This window comes from Podarcis gaigeae (assembly GCF_964106915.1).
Source record: "Podarcis gaigeae genome assembly, chromosome: 12".
Classification (NCBI taxonomy): Eukaryota; Metazoa; Chordata; class Lepidosauria; order Squamata; family Lacertidae; genus Podarcis; species Podarcis gaigeae.
In genome coordinates this window covers 35761333-35780541 of record NC_139688.1, presented here as the reverse complement: position 1 = coordinate 35780541, position 19209 = coordinate 35761333, and the positions used below count along the sequence as shown (strand labels likewise).

Sequence of the window (19209 nt, the reverse complement as noted above, 5' to 3'; positions counted from 1 at the left end):
GATTGGCAAGCCCAAGAGGCTCAGTGGTTTAGACCAGAGTGCTACAGGAAGATAAGAAGAGCATTACTGGATCAGACCAAATGCCTATCTAGTCTAGCATCCTGTTCCCACATGCCAACCACATATCTATGAATATCCCTCCAGCAGGACATGAAGGCAATATCTGTTTGATATTCAAAAGCACATGGCCTCCAATCCTGGTGGTTGTATGTATAAATATAGAAGCCTCCCTCGATTTGGTGCCCTCCAAATATTTTGAACTACAACTCCCATCAGCTCCAGACAGCACTTGCTTGCCTGCTGGGAATGAGAGTCTTGAGAGCCATCAGGTCATATGGAAGCCCATCAGCCATGAATGGTAGTGCCACCAGGGTTGAAGGAAGGAAGGAAGGAAGGAAGGAAGGAAAAAGGAGGGGTTACCAGGATCCTGGCAGGCCATACTTCAGGGCTGGTGGCCTATATTTAGTTCCATTTAGTTGTGGAGATCTGCACTAAATGTTCAATGCTTTGAGCAACACAAATATTTCCTAAACTCATCCTTCTGTTATCTTAAATAAAAAATAAGGATTCTTTTTTTCAAAACAAAGCAGCAATAGGTTTAGAGCACTTTTTCAAATTGGTTTTGATAGTCTAATTCACTGGCTCAGGGAAAGTTTCTGTCCTCTAAAAATGCTATCAATATTAAGAGATTTGTCAAAGCAATAAATAATATTCTGTACACTGATTAATAAAATAAGCACTTTCCACATTTTTTTATTTTTATTTTTTTATCTCAGTTGCATCATGGGCAATAATTGTAATGGAACAAATAATGTTCTATAAAATAAATATTAAAAGTGAGTCCCAAGGCCAGAAAAATTGTCAAACAAATGTCACTTTTTACAACTACTGTACTGAAGTTGGTGCTATGATTGTTGTTCATGCTACTTGAGACAGTAAAGAGGTTGTAATTCATTTTTAATAGCTTTTAAAAAAAGAAACCCTTGCCCATTATAATGGGCCTTTTTTGACACACACATTTAAAATGTTACCATTTGGAGTGCACAAGTAATTTATTTAAACAAATGTATGTACAAGGAGAAGGAAGGGAGAACTCTACAGAATTCAGTACGATGGCTGCATGCATTTGGCGGGTGTGATACTTCCAGCTGGTCTTCTTAGCAATGGGACATGAAGTGAAAACTAGGAAAAATACTGAAGGTGGTTCATTCCCATCACCACATGGAAGGATCTTCGTACCTGTAGCACAGAGAAAAACATATCCTGGTGGTCAGTGAGAGAATAGAAATATTTAAACTCTTTTTCAGGACTTCTATAAGTTCACTCAAAGACATATATGATGAGTTACCATGTGCAACCCAGTTCATAGACAAGGAGGGTTACAAGTGAGATTTGTACACCAAATAATGAAAATAATAGTTTTATTTTAAGAATGTTCTAGGTTGAATCCAGTGAAACCTTCCATGAACAGAACAATTTCTGCTTACACCACAGAATTTCTCTTCCTTCTCCACCCTCCCACATGCACTGCCCTGAATCTGTTCTGGTAGATTTGGGAAGTACCCAGAGCACATAGGGCCCAGTACCACACAGAGGGAGAAGAAGTTCTGTGGTGTGAGGGGGAGATGTTTTGCTCACACAATGACTTTGTTGGATGCAGGGACAGATGGATGAGGAGCCCATGAAGAACTTTCAAAGAGGAGGATGCTGTTCAACACAGGATGAGCCGAGTGTCTGAAGCTCTGGTGTTAATTTCCTAGGAAGGCATGGAAGACACATTGCCTGCCCATATATATCATGTGCCATCTTCCTGGAAAGGAGAGTCCTCCACTCTGATTTAGGCGTCTGAATTTAATCCTACTGTAATGCAGCCAATCCAGTAAAATCATTGGTTTATATACCATTGAAGAAGACCACAAGGTTGAAATGCACCTGGGAACTGAATTGTTGCTTTTTTATCTTTAATTTACTTTAAAATATTCATAGGTCACTTCTCAGGGCAATTCCCATCCAAAGTGGCTTTCCAACAGCAAAAGAAAAAAGTAATAAAAATAGAAGTCAGCAACATGAATAACAAAAAACAACAAATGTATTTGAAATCAAAAGACCAATAGAACATAGCATTGCTCACCATATTAATTGGTGACTAGACTTATTTCTCTCTGTCTGTGTTGCAGATAATCACATTATTTTGTTAACAATGTGTTGAAAATTGGATTCCGTGTGTGTGTGTGTGTGTGTGTGTGTGTGTGTGTGTAGTATTCTAGTTTTGCCTTTAAAGTTTGATTATTTGCAAGCTGCAGTAGATGGAGTAAAAACTGTTGAATTATATTATAACGGATTGTTCCTTGCACTGAAGTGAATCTCACTACTGGCTGGTATCTGACTAAGTCTTCCTTAGTGTAGACCCATTGAAACCAATGGACTTAAGTTAATCAGATTCAACCAATTTTAAACATGCGTTTTTCACAGAATTCTTGAGCACTTGCTTAGTTCTCGGCCATTGAACCCACTGGCTTAGCTTTGGCAGAACATCATCCTGTTTGAATAAGGTAGATGCATGATGGCTTGGATGAAATTATATTCAGAGAGGGGGGGGAGACAGAAGATATTTGCAATTCATTAAAGCCCAGTTCTTCGTGTAACACTCTGTATCACAATTGCAGAATCTGTTTGTACCACAATTGCAGAATCTCTTGTATCTATAGCTCTATTCTGGCATTATTTGGTTCAGTGTTTGTCAACATAGGACAGGCATAGGCAAACTCGGCCCTCCAGATGTTTTGAGACTACAGTTCCCATCACCCATGACCACTGGTCCTGTTAGCTAGGGATGATGGGAGTTGTAGTTCCAAAACATCTGGAGGGCCGAGTTTGCCTATGCCTGACATAGGAACACGGAGTGAGGTCATGTTGAGTAGACCCCCTTCGGACAATGTATGTTCCTTCCTCAACAACTGTGTGTACAGCATGGTCGTACATAGGGTGGAGACCATCGCATGTATATGTTGTATGCATGAAGGCTTCCCAGAGATCTGGAACCCTGTGGTTCTAGATCTTGGAGAACCCTATTCAAACAACTATGCATGCAAAGTCCCAATTCCCTACAGGCATTCATGGTTGTTGGGGGAGAAGCATGCAATGTTGTGGGTGGGGTAATTCATCATGATCCTACTATTTGGTCTCACATTGATGAAGATTTATGTAAACTTTTTGGCATGTAAAATTTTTTGAATGTAAACTTCAACAAATTCTATAGTAACTCCCTCCCCTCCCCCCCAGCCACCGCCCTTTAGCTTTAAAGCAGGGGTCCAGAACTGGACACGGTTCTAGAATGTACAAAGTAAAAAAATAACCTCTTATTTGTTCAATTTTTATTTTTTTTTTACAAAAAGAAGGGTTGGTAGTTTAGAGCAAGGGCTTAAACAACTCAGTGATAATAATGATCACAAAAAGACTTTTATACATACCTAGATCTAGGAATATTTTCTGTGCTTTCTCTCAACAAGAGGTCGGAGAGCAGTGTCTCTGGGCTGGATCGCTTTCCATACCTGTTGAATCAGTTTTGTTTTTAAAAAAGAAGTATCTTAAAAACAGATTAAGTTGAAACATTTCAATGTAAAAACATGACAAGAATTAAACCAGTCAAATGTGTTATGTGGTGCTTCAGCCACACAGCACTTTCCTCAAATTTCCCATATAATGCAATGTGAACACACATAGAGGTCATAGTTCTGTGGTAGAAGCACATCTGCTGCTTGTAGGCCATCTCCCTGGCATCTCCACTAAAAGAATCAGATAGCAACCAATGTGAAAGACCCCTGCCTGAGAGCCCAGAACAGATGCCCACCCAGATGTTGCTAGACCAGAAGACGATCATCTGGTGGGGTGAAGCCACAGCAATAGCCTCCTGGCCGTAGCATTGAATTCTTGTGCTTTCTTCTCCACCCTTCCCCACAAGTCACAAGCTGTTATCAAGTTGGTTCTAATAATCTGCACTTTCGGTTTTGTCGTTATCCTAGTGTGGTGAGCATGGCTAAAGAGTTAGTGCAAGTCAGCTAATCTGAGTTTTGCTTCTTTGAATTACACTGGCTGGTGGGGTAGCTATTATAGCTTGCTAACAATGCGTTGGGTACTGTGCAGAAGACAAGTCATGCATTACTAAAAACCAGTGCTTTTTTTCAGGGTGTATTCAAGGGTATGCAGTACCGGCACCTTTTTTTTCAAGATGAAAAGCACTGGTTAAAAGTGTAGCACTTACTGTAACAACTTCATGGTAAGTACCAGCACTTATACTTCTAGAAAAAAAAGCACTGACTAAAACCACTTATCAATTTTCTTGGTCTAATCCCCTATAGAGCTGAATTTATTTATTTTTTAGTGCGGGAGTGATGGGTAAAAGAGAGGTTTTTTTAAAAAAAGACAATACCTTATTCAACAAGGGACACTTTGTTCAAAGACGTGACACAGACAGAGGAAAAAACTGAAAGCGTCTAACTCACACAGATAAAATTCACAATGATCCTCGGTACATAACAAGCAGAATGCTAAAAAATGTAACTGCTTAAAATTTCCAGAGGGCACAAAACACTACAGCTTGACTTTTGTGTGCTTCATTGTGTGAGGAATACAGACTGTGAAGAGTGTTGGGAGGGCTACACAGTGTTGGGAGTTGTGTTCAGAAGGCTGGCTTTGTACTTTTCTCAGATAAAGCAAACTTTCTTCAACACCATCGCCTCCCTCTTACTAAACTGGCAGGGGGAGGGAGTGGCATTCTGTGGTTCTCCCCGGTGCCAAAATGTCTTGGGCTGACCCGACACATGACTCTCCCAGCTCCTCCACCATCTTGCAGCTGTTCTCCACTTTCCAGCAGCGGCTGCGTGAAGCAGCTGCTCCAAAATCACAGAACTGTAGAGTTGGAAGGGACCCTGAGGGTCATCTAGTCCAACCCCTGCAATGACGGAATATGCAGCTGTCCCATATGAGAGTAGGATAGTACGTACCCTGGAAACGATCTCTTTCAGCTTCTGCCTTCTGGAAGAAGGTACAGGATTATAAAGACTAGGACTAGCTGCCTGAGAAACAGTTTTTATCCAAACGCGATTTTGGTTTTAAACGCAGTGTAAGGTAGTCTCTGTGGGAGTATATTGTATTTAATTATGGGGTATCAGAGTTTTTAGGGAGTTAACCAGGCTGGGATGGCAGGCTTGTTGGTTTTTGAATGTCTGATGTAGATTTTTTCAATTTTGTTGTTCTGTATGGGACAATGACAATAAAGATTATTGTATCGTATCAAACCTGCAACCTTGGCATTATCAGCACCATGCTCTAACCAACTGAGCTATTGCTCACTTCTATTAGAACATATTTGCCCTGTTTTATTTGTTGCATTAAAAAAAACCCCAAACCCATCCTTCCCTCAAGGAGCCCAGGCCGATCACATAATTCCATCTTCCTCACAACAAGCTTGGGAAGGAGGGAGGGAGTCAGGGAGGGAGGTAGGTTAGGTTTTGAGTGTGTTACTAGAAGTAATATGTATGCCATATATCATTCAGCCTTACAGAAACCAAAGTTTCCAGAGAGGGAGCAGAGGCTGAAAGACGGAATTTTAAAACCCTCTAGACTTTGGGGGGGGGTTAAAGTGTGGCATACCTGAGAGGGCAGAAGTACAAATTATTAAACATGTACAGTGGTACCTCCGGTTACGTAAACTTCAGGATGTGAAAGCGGCAAACCCGAAAATATTTTACCAGGTTTTGCCGTGCGGTCCTCAGGTTGCGGAAACCTCAGGATCCAACCAGACCTCTGGAACGGATCCCATCCGCAACTGGAGGTACCACTGTATTAGAATTCCCGTGGTACTGTAGAACAAAGTCTAACTAAGCCCAATAAACTGTCTCCAGAGGACTAAAAAAAAAACCCAGTCAGAAGATCCTGGGGAGCTCAAAAACAGGACAAGATGGTGATAAACATCCTCTGCTTGTATCATTTGACCATTGATGGACACGATCATGTAAATGGCACAGGAAGGCCCATAGCTCAGTGATACAGCACATGCACTGCTTGAAAAACATCCTAGATTCAATCCCCAACTTTGCTAGGTAGGCTCAAAAAGACCTACAGTGGTACCTTCGTTCCTGAATGGCATAGTTGCCGAACAAATCAGCTCCCGAACACCAGAAACCTGGAAGTAAGTGTTCCTGTTTGTGAACGTTTTTCGGAAGCCGAACGTCCAACACGGTTTCTGCTTGAGCTCAGATAGCTCCTGCAGCCAATGGGAAGCTTATATCTGAAACCTTGGAGAGCCACTGTCAGTCTGGGTAGCAGATAATACTGAACTACAGGGACCAGTGGTCTGACTCAATAAAATAAGTCTTCTTTCTGCATTTCCAAGAACCTATTTTCAGTATTAAAAACAAAAAAATTCCCCATTGCAGTTGTACATACTAGCTTCACTATAACAAAGGCATTCCCTTTTGCATTTAGCCAATGAGATTTCTTTATGCCATACAGACAAAGCATTTCTGAAGTGAAGAATCTGAAGAGAACCAGCTGCTTTAATCAGCCACCCATACAATAATTTAATGAAGCATAATGCTAAACTCAAATGTTCCTCTAGCCCCAAATGATCTGAGGCTTGCTTCTGCTTCCTTTCTCCAGTGAACTGAGACATGGCCAGAGCTTCAGCGGTAGAATGAGTTAATATCCTTAAGGAAAATGCCTGGGCTTTTTATATTAGTTTACCAAATTAAAACTCTGATCCTGCTGCCCATTATGAGCCAAAACCCTTGTTGATGTCAATTAATAGTACTTCTGGATGATGTCTTTCACAATAAAGAGGAGATTCAGCTGCAGTAAATATAATGGAATTCAAGCAAAATTGCCACCCACTCTTGCTTGAATGCTATAAACCAGGACCCCAATTTAAAAGGAGAAAAACAGCTCTAATACCATGAGACTCGGTTCATTTGTTAGGTTGCATCTTGCAGTCCCAAAACATATGTGTTCTCTAGAATTTCCCCCTCACCATGAGATTTTTTTAAAAAAAACCATAATAATAATAATAATAATAATAATAATAATAATGTATTATTTATATCCCGCCCATCTGGCTGGGTTTTCCCAGCCACTGTGGGCAGCTCCCAACAGAACACCAGTAACAATAATAAAAAAGCAACAACATCAAACATTAAAAGCTTCCCTAAACAGGGCTGCCTTCAGATGTCTTCTAAAAGTCAGATAGTTGTTTGTTTCCTGGACATCTGAAGGGAGGGCCTTCCACAGGGCAGGTGCCACTACCAAGAAGGCCCTCTGCCTGGTTCAACAAGGAGTCTTATGGAACTATTTTTAAAAGAACAAACTGGAAACCTACCTTTACCTGTGGGTTGTTGTTTTTTTACATCATCTCATGAGTGAATAACCCTAACCAACCCTTTGTCTGTTGACTCGGAAAGAAATCCTATTGAATTCCATGGGGTTTACTCCTCCTAGGTATCTCGCTGCTTAGGATGGCAGCCAAAGACTGTTTTGATTTCTAGTTCTAGTCTTTGATTTCCAAGAAGAACTAATGTTGGCAAGATGCTTTTACTAGAGGTGGATTCAGATGATCATGTTATTTGTGGAACGATTGCCAGGGATCGGGGCGAAATTTGGTTCGCTTCACTATGCAATTCACAGTTCCTGAACCAACAGGCCAACTGAATGTGATGCAGCTGTGCTTTCCAGCTCACACTCTGCCTCCACTGTCTGAGGCAGCAAAGCTTCTAAATTCCAGGACCCAAGAAGTGGGTCTTGCCTGGGGGCTTCTCACAGGCAATTGGCCGGCCACTGTGTGAAAAGGATGTGGGGCTAGAGGGACTATTGGCCTACTCCAGCAGGGTCTTCTTATGTTCTCTCCTCTGAATGTTACGGTGCAGTTCTCTAACCCAAAGATTGTGCATAGATCAGGAAAGAGGGAGCACAAAAATGCATGTTGCAACACACCAATATACCGTATGTTTTGCTCTATAAGGCTCACCTTTTCCCACCTAAAAAGAAAGGGGAAATGTGTGTGCGTCTTATGAAGTGAATGCAGGCTGCGCAGCTATCCCAGAAGCCAGAACAGCAAGAGGGATTGCTGCTTTCACTGCGCAGTGATCCCTCTTGCTGTTCTGGCTTCTGAGATTCAAAATATTTTTTTTTGTTGTTGTTGTTTTCCTCCTCCAAAAACTAGGTGCATCTTGTGGTCTGGTGCATCTTACAGAGCGAAAAATACGGTACATTATGTTGCAGAAAACATGTGTTTTAAATGGGCCTTGAATGTGTGGTATGAACGCAGCCGACGTCACAAATCCAACATCACTGACAGGCACTGCTGGAGTTTCATGAACTGCTAGAGTGCTGCTGAGCCACGTCACATGGGGAGAAGGAAGAGGCTGTGGGGAGGGCTGAAAGCAAAGCTTTTGAGCTGCAAAAATCTGCCAGTGTGCTTTTTGTGGGGCACACTCTTCTTGTTGCTGGTAAGGGGTATTTGAATGTTCTGTTGTAAGAAACGCTTTTGAGATATTTCTCATGGTGTAAGATATTTGGCACATAGAAATCCCTCAGAGGGTACGTTCACAATGTACACACCAGAAGGCCCTGCATTATGGGGATTAAATGGGTTATTTCTGTTAGAATTCCTGCTCCATGGTTGCAGTCATGGGATTGTTGTCTATCACATGATGGTATATGTTTTGACTCCACAGAGTGGGAAGTGACGGAGACAGGATGTTTGTGTTCCTGTGTTCCGTGAAGTGGGACTATTGTCCTTTGTTCTTTTTCTCTTTGCTGTCTGATGCTAGAGAGAGAGGGAGCCATGCTGCAGTGCTCCGTGTGTGTTTATATGTAAATAAAATAGGTTAGCCAAAATGCTGAGTTGCTGAGGTCTGTCACGCAATTGTCATGATGCGCAAACTCTGTGGATCCCTAAGTGTGCCGGTGTCTGTTGGCATCGGTCGCTGTGATATTCAGGATGAAGAAAGCTTTCGAAGCTCCGGAACGAACGACCAGGAGGGAGAGAACATGCCAGTCAGGCATGTGTCTCTGCCAGAGTCCTACTCGAGTGTAGGCTGAACTCCTGACAAGTTCTGTCTGTTGCTGGTCTGGCTGTTCCTCAGACACTACAGCCCTAAGCCTGTATAGGTGATTCTTAGAAACCAAACAAGGCACAGAGGATGGTTGGAAAGCCAGCTTCTCCCCTCTCTCTGTTGCATCATCTCCCACTGTGGGAAAAACTCAGATGAGACATGAATCAGACCAGAGGCCCATCGAGTTGCAGCTACCAACCAAACACCCATGGGAAGCCCACAAGGAGGGCATGAGCAGAGTGGCACTCTCCCACTCAAGATCCTGTCATCACGATACCACCTTCAACACTGAAGGCGGTTTATAGCCATCATGGTTAGTCACCACTGAGAGCCTGATCCTGCCCCCCACCTCCTGCAGTTTTCCGATTGCCTTTTTTAAAAAGCCATCAATGTTGGCAGCCATCACTGCATCTTGTGGCAATGAATTCCATAGCTCATCTATGCCCTCAGTCTTCTACCATTCAGCTTCGTTGGGTGGTCTGGGCTGTACATTGTGTGAGAGGAAGAAAATTGTCTCCCATTCTGCTTTCCCTACACTATGCACAATTTGGCAAACATCAGTCACATCCACCTTTGCTCTCCTTTTTTCCACAAAGCCCCAAACCTTGTAGCCTGTACACTTGGATCCTATCAAAGGAGCAGAGGGACACAGGGCTGAGATCCTGTTATGCTAGAGACAGAGCAAGGCATGGATCTTTCTCCTCCAGCTTGTGTGTTCTTCTACAAAAGGAGATGAGGGCTTGAAACAGACAGAGGTTTGGTTTTCCCATTTGTTCTCGTTTGCCTTATTGGTGTTCTTTGTTGAAAAGTGGTACATTCCACCCTCTCTTAAAACCTTTTCACATGCAAGGCTTAAATCAGGTTTTGTTTCAATTGTTCCTTAATGGAAATGTACAACTTACGCTGGTTGTGATGTGCATTTCACTTCCAAAAAAACCTGTCTGTTTTCTATCCAGGATTAATATTTACATACGGCGAAAATTGTGAACGGAAAGCTAAGGGCATTCCCGCCCCCCCCCCAAAAAAAGTCTTCTGTAGAAGTGGTCTAACAGACAAAATATACTGGTGGAAACATTTTCCCACTTTGTCCTCTTCTCATGCCTGGCACTTTGATGTGGATCAATTAATCTGAATCATAAAATTGTAACATCAGAAGGAACCCTAAGGGTCATCTGGTTCAACTCCTGCAATGCAGGAATCTTAACTAAAGCATCCATAACAAGTGACCATCCAACCTCTGCTTAGAAATCTCCAAGGAAGGAGAGTCCATCACCTTCCAAGGGAATCAGTTCCACTGTTGAACAGCTCTTATTCCATCATTTCTAAATGCTTTGCTATTTGTTCCTTATTAAGGAATGGTTGCTTATCTTGTATTAAAATGCTGTAAGGTATTCCTTTTTTCAAGTTAATAAAGAAATACAGTTAGCTCCTTTTCTCTTCCTTTATTTCTCTTTTTGTTTCACAACACACACAGTGACGGGGAGCTGGCTCTTCTGCCCAGAGATGGACAAAATGGGCCAATTTCAGTTTTTCTCTGTTCCTAATTTTTCCACTATTATGTTCTGCCCACCACATTTCTGCATCAGTCTGGCAAATATTTTTGTCAACACGTTCGGTGTGCCTTTCTCCTAATATACACATTTCTGTATGGTTTTCCCTAATATAATGCAAGTTTGTAAGCTTTTTTCATTAACGTATGTGAGTTTATGTGTACTCTCACCTAATACACCCATTTTCAGGTACGTGTTTTGGCATTGCAAAATCCTTTCTTTAAAAAAAATCACATTTCAAAGGATATCTACATTTCAATTCACGTGTTGCTTTCGGAAGTGTGAATAATCAGGTAGATTTGCATTAAAATATGAACCGAATTTCTCTCTCACCCAGTTCCAGTGTGTGGCATATATGCAATTTTCTTACAGTACCACAATCTGTTCCACTTTTTTTTTTTTTTATCTCTTCAAATACCAAACCCTACAAAGAGCTGGATTTTCACACAAGGCTGGATTGTCCAGAAGAACAATCCTGACTTGCTCTTTGCATGAACACATGGAGAGATGTGATAAAAAATAAAAGGACAAGTGAATACAGGCAATAGTAAATATACCTGAAAAAATTGCAACGATTACTGGAAGTTGTGCTTGTTATATCTAAAATCCATTGGCTCACACGGTAGACTTATTCTTGTGAGCACATGCCATTAAACTCCTTTTGATGAGAGGCCTCTCCAGTGGGCTCTTCATTGGGGGGTTGGGGGGGCATATTTTATTGCACAGACACTAAGTCACCAGTTTGCTAAGGCGTCTTTAACAAGATGAAATGATCATTCTGCCTTCTAATTCAATCCCCCCCAACTGTGAGAGCACAGAACCAGTGGCAACCTAATTAAAACTATCTCCTCTGGTTTGAATAGTAACTCAATTAGGACATGAACCAAACCTGGACTGTGTTGTAATCACTTCCTGGGACTAAATGGGACAACATCTAATGACCATTTGAATTAAGTTATTGTGGGCATCCAAATGGAGAGATTATTCATGGGAATTTTAGTTTTTATTTGAACTCTGAAATTGATGCGATAGAAGAATATCTCTCTCCCATCGACCAGGATGCAATCTTTTTTCCCCTTTTCCTAAAAGGATATTCCAGCCTAATCTTTATCTTACATACATTCTAAAGGCCTGTAACTGAAGATATTTAATTTCTTCTCCTTCCATTTTTAAAAAATCCACTTTTTAACAAAAAAACACTTTAAAAGTGGAGAATAATGAAACCATTAATTACTATAAAATATAAGACAAAATTTATCCAAAATAGTCACTACATCAGAAAAAGGGATATATAATCCAAAGTTGTTTTTTTAAAAAACCAAAACATTATTTTATTTTATTTTTTATTTTTTATTTTTTTAATCTACTGCTTGCCTAAACAAAAACGTTTGAACTGTTTGACTGAATGGATCAAGATTCTGAACCTGCTGAATCTAAGGCAGCACAAAGCTCCTCTACTATAGGAACACAGGCGAGGAATAAGTGTCATTGGAGAATGAATGAAGCATTTCTATAATGCATGCTTTTGTGACCAGCTTCCCAGAGAGTTTGCTAAATGGCATTTTTTGCACATGGAACATTAAACCGTCTAAGCCTATGATTGTTTATTCAAATTATGAACGTATGGAACAAATATCCTGCCCTGCACTTTCTGCAACAAGTCTCAGGCTTCTAGTCCTTACATTTATAGATACCTCCATTAAGCTGGAATGAAGGGGGAGGGAGTTTTAGAAGATGACAGTGGTTTGGAAGAGGCTTTGCTTCCCACGATGAACACCAGGGGTAGCCAATATGGTACTCTCCAGATGTGCGAATTCAACACCCATCTACCCTCTCCAGCTTGGCCAATGGTCAGGGATGATGGGAGTTGTAGTCCAACAACATCTGGGAAGCTCCAGGTTAAAAATAATTTCTTAAAGTGCGTGTCTTTGTTTCTCAGTTTGATCCATTTACAAATTTACATGGTTTTGTATGTATTGTGTTTTTTTGTGCATTGTGACTTGCAGTTATTTTTATTGATTATTGTTTAGTAATTATGTAATGCAATTGTTAAGAGTGGATTTCTGTGTAATTATTATTTGCTGGTATTTTGAGAGTTGTTTTTTTTAAATCTTTTTTATTAAGTTTCATTTTCAGTACAGCACCAAAAAGGACAGTTAAACAAAAGAATACTCCAAAAAAGAGAGAAAAAAAGAAGAAGAAAAAGAAAAAACAAACTAATACAAACACCAGTTCAAAATACACCGACTGACTTCCTTCCCTGTTGATTTCGGATTTCTAATTTTAAATAAACCCTCATTTTTAACAGCTGGTATTGGTTATTAGTTTATACATCGAAAGTTTTATAACATACCTGCTGTAGTTGGTAAGTTTCTATAATTGCCTTCAATATAGATCATAAATTTATTCCAATCATTCTTTAACTTTGTATTTTTCTGATTTCTAATTCTCTGCGTCATTTTTGCCAATTCGACAAATTCGAATAATTTGGTTTGCCAGTCCCTCACTGTTGGTATATTTGTGCTTTTCCAATTTTGCGCGATTAACATTCTGGCCGCTGCTGTTGCATATTGGAATAGAGTTTTATCTTCTTTTTTAATTTCTTCTCCAATAATACCTAATAAGAAGGCTTCTGGTTTTTTAGGGAATGTGTATCTAAGAATTTTTTTTAATTCGTTGTATATCAACTTCCAAAATTTTTTGACTTCCTCACATCCCCACCACATATGTATAAAATTGCCTTCTTTTAATTTGCACTTCCAGCAGGCCTTATTTCCAGTCTTGTACATCTTACTTAGTTTTTCTGGTGTAATATACCACCTATATATCATCTTCTCTAGGTTTTCTCTAATTGTGACGCTTGCCGTGAAATTTAATCCCTCATTCCATAGTTTTGACCATTTTTCATATTCTATGTTATGCCCCAGATCTATCGCCCAATTAACCATAACCTCTTTAATCTCTTCGTCTTTTGTATCCCATTCCAGTAAAATATCGTACATTTTAGATAGTAACTTAGTTTTACTTTCAATTATTTCGATCTGGAATTTGGATTTCTTTTCATTCATTCCGATTTTTTTATCTCTTGTCCATATTGCATTTATTTGATGGTATTGCATCCAGCCTGTTAATCTTCCTCTCAGCTCCTCATATGGTCTTAATTTCCAGCTATCTTCGGATCTTATCAATAAATCTTCATATGTCAATCTTTCCTCTTCCATATTTATCTTTTTGATTAGTAGGATATCAATTGGGGACAGCCACCAAGGTGTTCTCCACTCTAACAGCTTTTTGTTTTTTTACCAAACTTCAAGCAATGGGCCCCTAATGATATGACTTGAGAACCCTTTATGGGCCCTCTCTTTGTTTGACCACAGGTAGGCGTGCCATCCGAACCTGTTGTCAGCCCCTTCCAAATCTAGTAAGTGTGTATTTTCTAGGGTTATCCAGTCCTTAATCCAACATAAGCAGGCAGCCTCGTAATATAATCTTAAATTTGGGACTCCAAAACCTCCTCTCTCTTTTTTGTCCGTTAATAGTTTAAATCTAATCCTCGGCCTTCTCCCCTGCCATATAAATCTTGAGAGGGTTCTCTGCCAATCCCTAAACATTTTAAGCCCTCTGATTACTGGGATGTTCTGGAATAAGAACAGCATTTTTGGGAGAACAATCATTTTTATTGCCTCCATCCTACCCATCCATGAGATTTTAATTCTGTCCCAAGCCTCTAAGTTTTTTTTAATTTCTTTCCATGTTACCAAATAGTTGTCCTGGATTAAATTTATATTTTTTGGTGTAAGCCATATTCCTAAGTATTTTATTTTTTTAGCCACCTTGATTCCAAATTGTCTCTCTAATTTTTCTTTTTCATCATTTCCCATGTTCTTTATCAGCATTTTTGTCTTTAATCTATTCAATTTAAAGCCGGATAGCCTGCCGAATTCCTCTATTATCTCCAGCGCTTTGCTAATACTATCTTTTGGGTCTTCTAGAGACAACACCAAGTCATCTGCGTAGGCTTTAAGTTTGTATTCTTTTCTTCCTACTTTGATCCCTTGGATCTCTGGAATCGATCTTATTTTATTCGCTAATACTTCTAATACCATAATGAATAAAAGCGGGGAGAGAGGGCATCCCTGCCTTGTTCCTTTTTCGATTTTAAATGTAGGTGTTAAGTTATTATTTATTACCAATTTGGCAGATTGAGCTGAGTATATTGCCTCTATTCCTTTCATAAATTTGCCTTCTATCCCTGCCTTCTCTAAAGATTTTAATAAGAACGACCAAGAGACATTATCGAACGCCTTTTCCGCGTCTATAAAGATCAATGCCGCTGGTACATCATTGTTAACCTCTAAATATTCAATTATATTTAAGATATGTCTCACATTGTCTTTCAAAAATCTGTTTGGGAGGAATTCCGCCTGGTCTTTATGGACTAAATTTATTAAACACTTTTTCAATCTATCAGCCATGATATCAACAAAAATTTTGTAATCATTATTCAACAGGGATATCGGCCTATAGTTCTTTATATTCAATTTGTCCGTGTCTGATTTAGGGATTAATGTTATATGTGCCTCCCTCCAAGACTCAGGTATAGTCCCTCCTCCTAAGATGTTATTCATGGTATCACAAAGCGTTGGTAGCAATTGATCTCCTAAAACTTTATAGTATTTAGCCGAAAGGCCGTCCGGTCCCGGTGCCTTACCCAATTTCATTTTTTTTATCGCTTTCTGAATTTCTTCTATTTTTATTGGTTTGTTTAGTTGAGATCTTTCTTCTTCTGTTACGGTCTTCCCTTTGCATTTCTCAAAATATTTTTCTAGTATTTTGAGAGTTATTTTTATTGGCTGCTTTTATATTCTGATGAATTATTGAATATTACTTTATTTGATGTAAGTTGCTTATTGTATTTTTATTATGACATTGTTTGTATTGGAACAAATTATCATAAAGTGTGTGGTCTTTTATTTTTTGTAAACTGCCTTGAGTATAGCAATACAGAAAGGCAGTATACAAATTAAAAGTGAAATGAAGTGAAAATGAAACATCAGTTGCCCCTTGAGGGGTGAGATTACTCAGTCATCATCAGCAGCACCAACTGCACAGCCACTGAGGGAGAAATAATAGCATTGCTTCGCACCTGAACTATTGCATTGCAACTATGAGGAACAGCTGTCTGCTTAAATTGCAACAGATGATCACTATTAGGAATGAGGAAGGATTAGGGTGATAATAGAAAAAATGCATGAATACAGCAGTTAGGAATGAACCACATATGGATTCCCAGAAGTAAAGGGATGAGCAAATAGCAAGTATGCAAACACCCCTGAGATTGCTATAGGTTCTAGGATCCTATGCCTTTATTTAATTGTTGAGTAGAAGGGAAGATGTTCACCAGGTGCAGCTTGCCCTGCCATAGTGCTGCAGTAGTGACAAATGTGCAATGGTAAAAATAATGATGATGATGATGATGATAAAAAATGCCTTTCTACACAACGAAGTAGGACCTAATAGCAATTTAGCAATTCAAGGTAAAAAATAAGCAATAGGCTGCATTTTTTCATTTTTATATTTCCATGCGGGATGAGTGGGTGTGCCACTAGAGCAAAACACCCTTCAGCTGTTTTGGGACTACAATCCCCATCATCCCTGACCACTGGTCCTGTTAGCTAGGGATGATGGGAGTTGTAGTCCCAAAACATCTGGAGGGCCAAGTTTGGGGGTGTCTGCACTAGAATGAGGCTGGGAGCCCTTCAAATATGTAGATCTTCCTACGTGCATTGCACATTCTGGACTTGGGCAGGCTATAAATCAGGGATGGCTAACCTATGGTCCTCCGTATCATGTTGGATGACGAATCCCATCATCCCTGACCACTGACAATGCTGATGGGAGCTAGGATGCAACATCATTTGGTGTTGGGCACAGGTTAGCCACCATGAAACTCACCATGAAGAACTAACATTGTATTGCATCCGGCAATTGTATAATGGATCTGTGATACGTGGTAGGTGTCCTTAACCATGATGTCGCTCTTGCCACCCAGAGTGACGGTGGCGATGCCCCCCTTTGGCACCTACCTCTGTCGTGTGATGAGGTTGATGTAATGCCTCAGTGCCGAGTAGTATCTGGCCATGTCTTCTGCGGGAGCATCCTCGCCAGGGCTGTCCGGTTTGGATGGATACGCTTCTGCCAGAGTCCCCAGGCAGATCAGCAGGCACAGGGCAAGCGTCATCACAGACAGCCACAACCGCATCATCCCTTGCATCTGTAGGAGACCAGGGAAGGATGCTGGGTGGAAGGGTGAGGCAAGGCAAGGCAAGGCAGAAAGCATCACATTAAATGTTTCTCGCTAACCATTGTTTTGGGGACAGTGAAACGAGTGGTCCCCAGTCCCTTGTTGTATTCGGAAGAACCCATCAACTAGCAAAACTACTCTGATTTATGGAATATTGTCTGTCCTTGGCTAAATTTCTTCTAAAGCAAGACTTGCTGGGAGTTGGGTCTGCTTGGAGAACAAGCTAAATGACCACCTAGTGTGCCAATTGGTTGTAGTTTCTTAAGGGGGAAGGATAAGTGTGGTTTGTAGGTTTTATGGTTTGAACCGACCGCACTGTGCCCCTCACTGGAAAAAAAATGAAGGGGGCATAGACATCTTTTAAATAGCTAAATAAAATTAATGACTCAGGACATGCTCCAAGACTGCATCGTGGTGGTGTTGAAAATGGATTCTGGGAGCAGGTCGGAGCAAGGCAAACTAAATTCAGCCCTGTATTTCCCATATTTAGAATCAATATTAGACGACATTCCTTTTGGTTGTACGTTTGTTCCTTAATTAAAGCTTCAAAGGATTTTACAGAGTTCATAAGTCGTTCTTTCATTTCTGCTGAGTAAAGAATAAATCTAGGAAGCTTAACAGCTTTCCCCTTCTTTTCTCCAAGTACATTGCTTCAGTCAACATTCTGGTTTTAGTTTATTTTATAGTCTCTCTTAAATTCTCTCTTAAAAATCAATCAATCAATCAATCAATCATGGAAATCCCAACAATCTTTCCCCAAGGTTCCTTTAGAAAAAGGAACAAACCCCACTGAACTGGCAAGTTTTTTTCCTTTGGAAAAGCGAGTTTATGTTTGTAATAAGCAGTGTGGGGAAGAACTATTGGTTCCTCTGGCTCAGCATTGTGGACAAAAGCAGGTGTTTTGCTCTGCCACTGAACTAGAAGACAATAGACAACAATTGATGGGTTCCAAATGTTATTATGCCCCAGATCAACCATTCGTTTTCCTCCTAGTGGTTCATCATCACCTTTCCCAGTGAAACGGCTCAAACAGCCAGTGTCCATAGGAAGGGAACTCCAATCCCTGAAAAGCAGGCAAACGTGGGAAGGAAAAAGTTATTTTCACAAAGGGAATTTGTTTAAAATCCAGGAATGGCGACGGAGAACTTTCAAACCGACTGGCGCCATTAAGGACTTGAATTCTGTGGGACAACCCTATCCACCGATCTACTCAAAAGTGAGTTCCGTTGATCCCAGTGGGGCTTACTCCCGAGGAAGTGGGTGCAGGCTGGCAGCCTTCTCCCGGAGCAAACTCTAACGCGAAGGAGGAGCGCGCGGAGAAAAAGTTGCAAGAAGCCTTGGAAACACGTCAAATCTTTGACGCGTGGAGAAAAGAGGGGAAACCCCGAAATGGAGAAAAAAATCTCCGCAGATTTAAGCACCGATGAGATTGGAAAGCGAAAGACAGTCGAGCTGAAACCCTAAAGAGGGGGCTTTTAGCAGATGGAGAGGAGAAGCGTCCTGGGAAACTTAGGAGGAGCAGGGCAAATGGAGACCAAGAGAGATGGGGATGTGAGATGACGAGTGGGGAGGGGAGACGAGGACTCACCGTGTGTGTGGCTGAGGTTCTCTGGCAGTGCTGCTGCTCCGGAGTGTGGCTTGGGCGTCGCTTCCTTCGCGAAGTGGCTCCGCTCTCCAGTGTGGGGCTGCGCGCCTCGGCGAGGTTTTTTATGGCTTTTCCAGCAGGCGGGAGGGGCTTCGAGCGATCACGCAGCGCTGACTCCGAGCCCCCCCCCCCCGTCTCCATCACCGCCTCTCCGCCTGCGCCCTCCTGCTGCCCTGGGATTGGCGATCGCTTGACATGGACATGGGGGGGGGGACCAGGGGAGGGAGGGGAGGGGGAGAGGGGAGGAAAGGGGGTCCGTGGGAGAGGAGCCCGACTTGCCTCAGCCATCTCCAGCCAGGCGCTAGAGGCCCCTCGATCACCCAAGAGAAAGTTTTTGGTTTGGTTTGGTTTGGCCATTTCCCCCATCAACACACTCGCAGCAATTTAGTGGAGCCAAATTGCTTCCTTAGGGCATCTGGGAAGCTGGGGGGATTTAGGAATCCTCACTCCATCCGTAAGGTCCCAGTAGTGATGTATGGAAGTGAGAGCTGGACCATAAGAAGGCTGATCGCCGAAGAATTGATGCTTTTGAATTATGGTGCTGGAGGAGACTCTTGAGAGTCCCATGGACTGCAAGAAGATCAAACCTATCCATTCTTAAGG

General features: G+C 41.2%; 1 protein-coding gene across 1 annotated transcript; it reads right to left on the bottom strand.

The window, feature by feature from the left end:
* Positions 1-940: 940 nt before the first annotated feature.
* NPY (neuropeptide Y) lies at positions 941-18671 on the bottom strand. The gene is made up of 4 exons (XM_083706185.1): positions 18550-18671; positions 16744-16931; positions 3471-3551; positions 941-1239 (listed from the first exon to the last, which is right to left on the bottom strand). The coding sequence occupies exons 2-4, from the start codon at positions 16929-16931 to the stop codon at positions 1215-1217; spliced, it is 294 nt and encodes a 97-aa protein (XP_083562311.1). The 5' UTR covers positions 18550-18671; the 3' UTR covers positions 941-1214.
* Positions 18672-19209: the final 538 nt, after the last annotated feature.

Bases quoted from the DNA above. Each gene is read 5' to 3' on its own strand.
- NPY (XM_083706185.1), bottom strand. From the start codon at position 16,931: ATGCAAGGGATGATGCGGTTGTGGCTGTCTGTGATGACGCTTGCCCTG. The intron at 3,552-16,743 runs GTAGGTGCCAAA...CTGATTCAACAG, and splicing joins AACCTCATCACACGACAGAG to GTATGGAAAGCGATCCAGCC. The intron at 1,240-3,470 runs GTATGTATAAAA...TCTGTGCTACAG, and splicing joins GAAAATATTCCTAGATCTAG to GTACGAAGATCCTTCCATGT.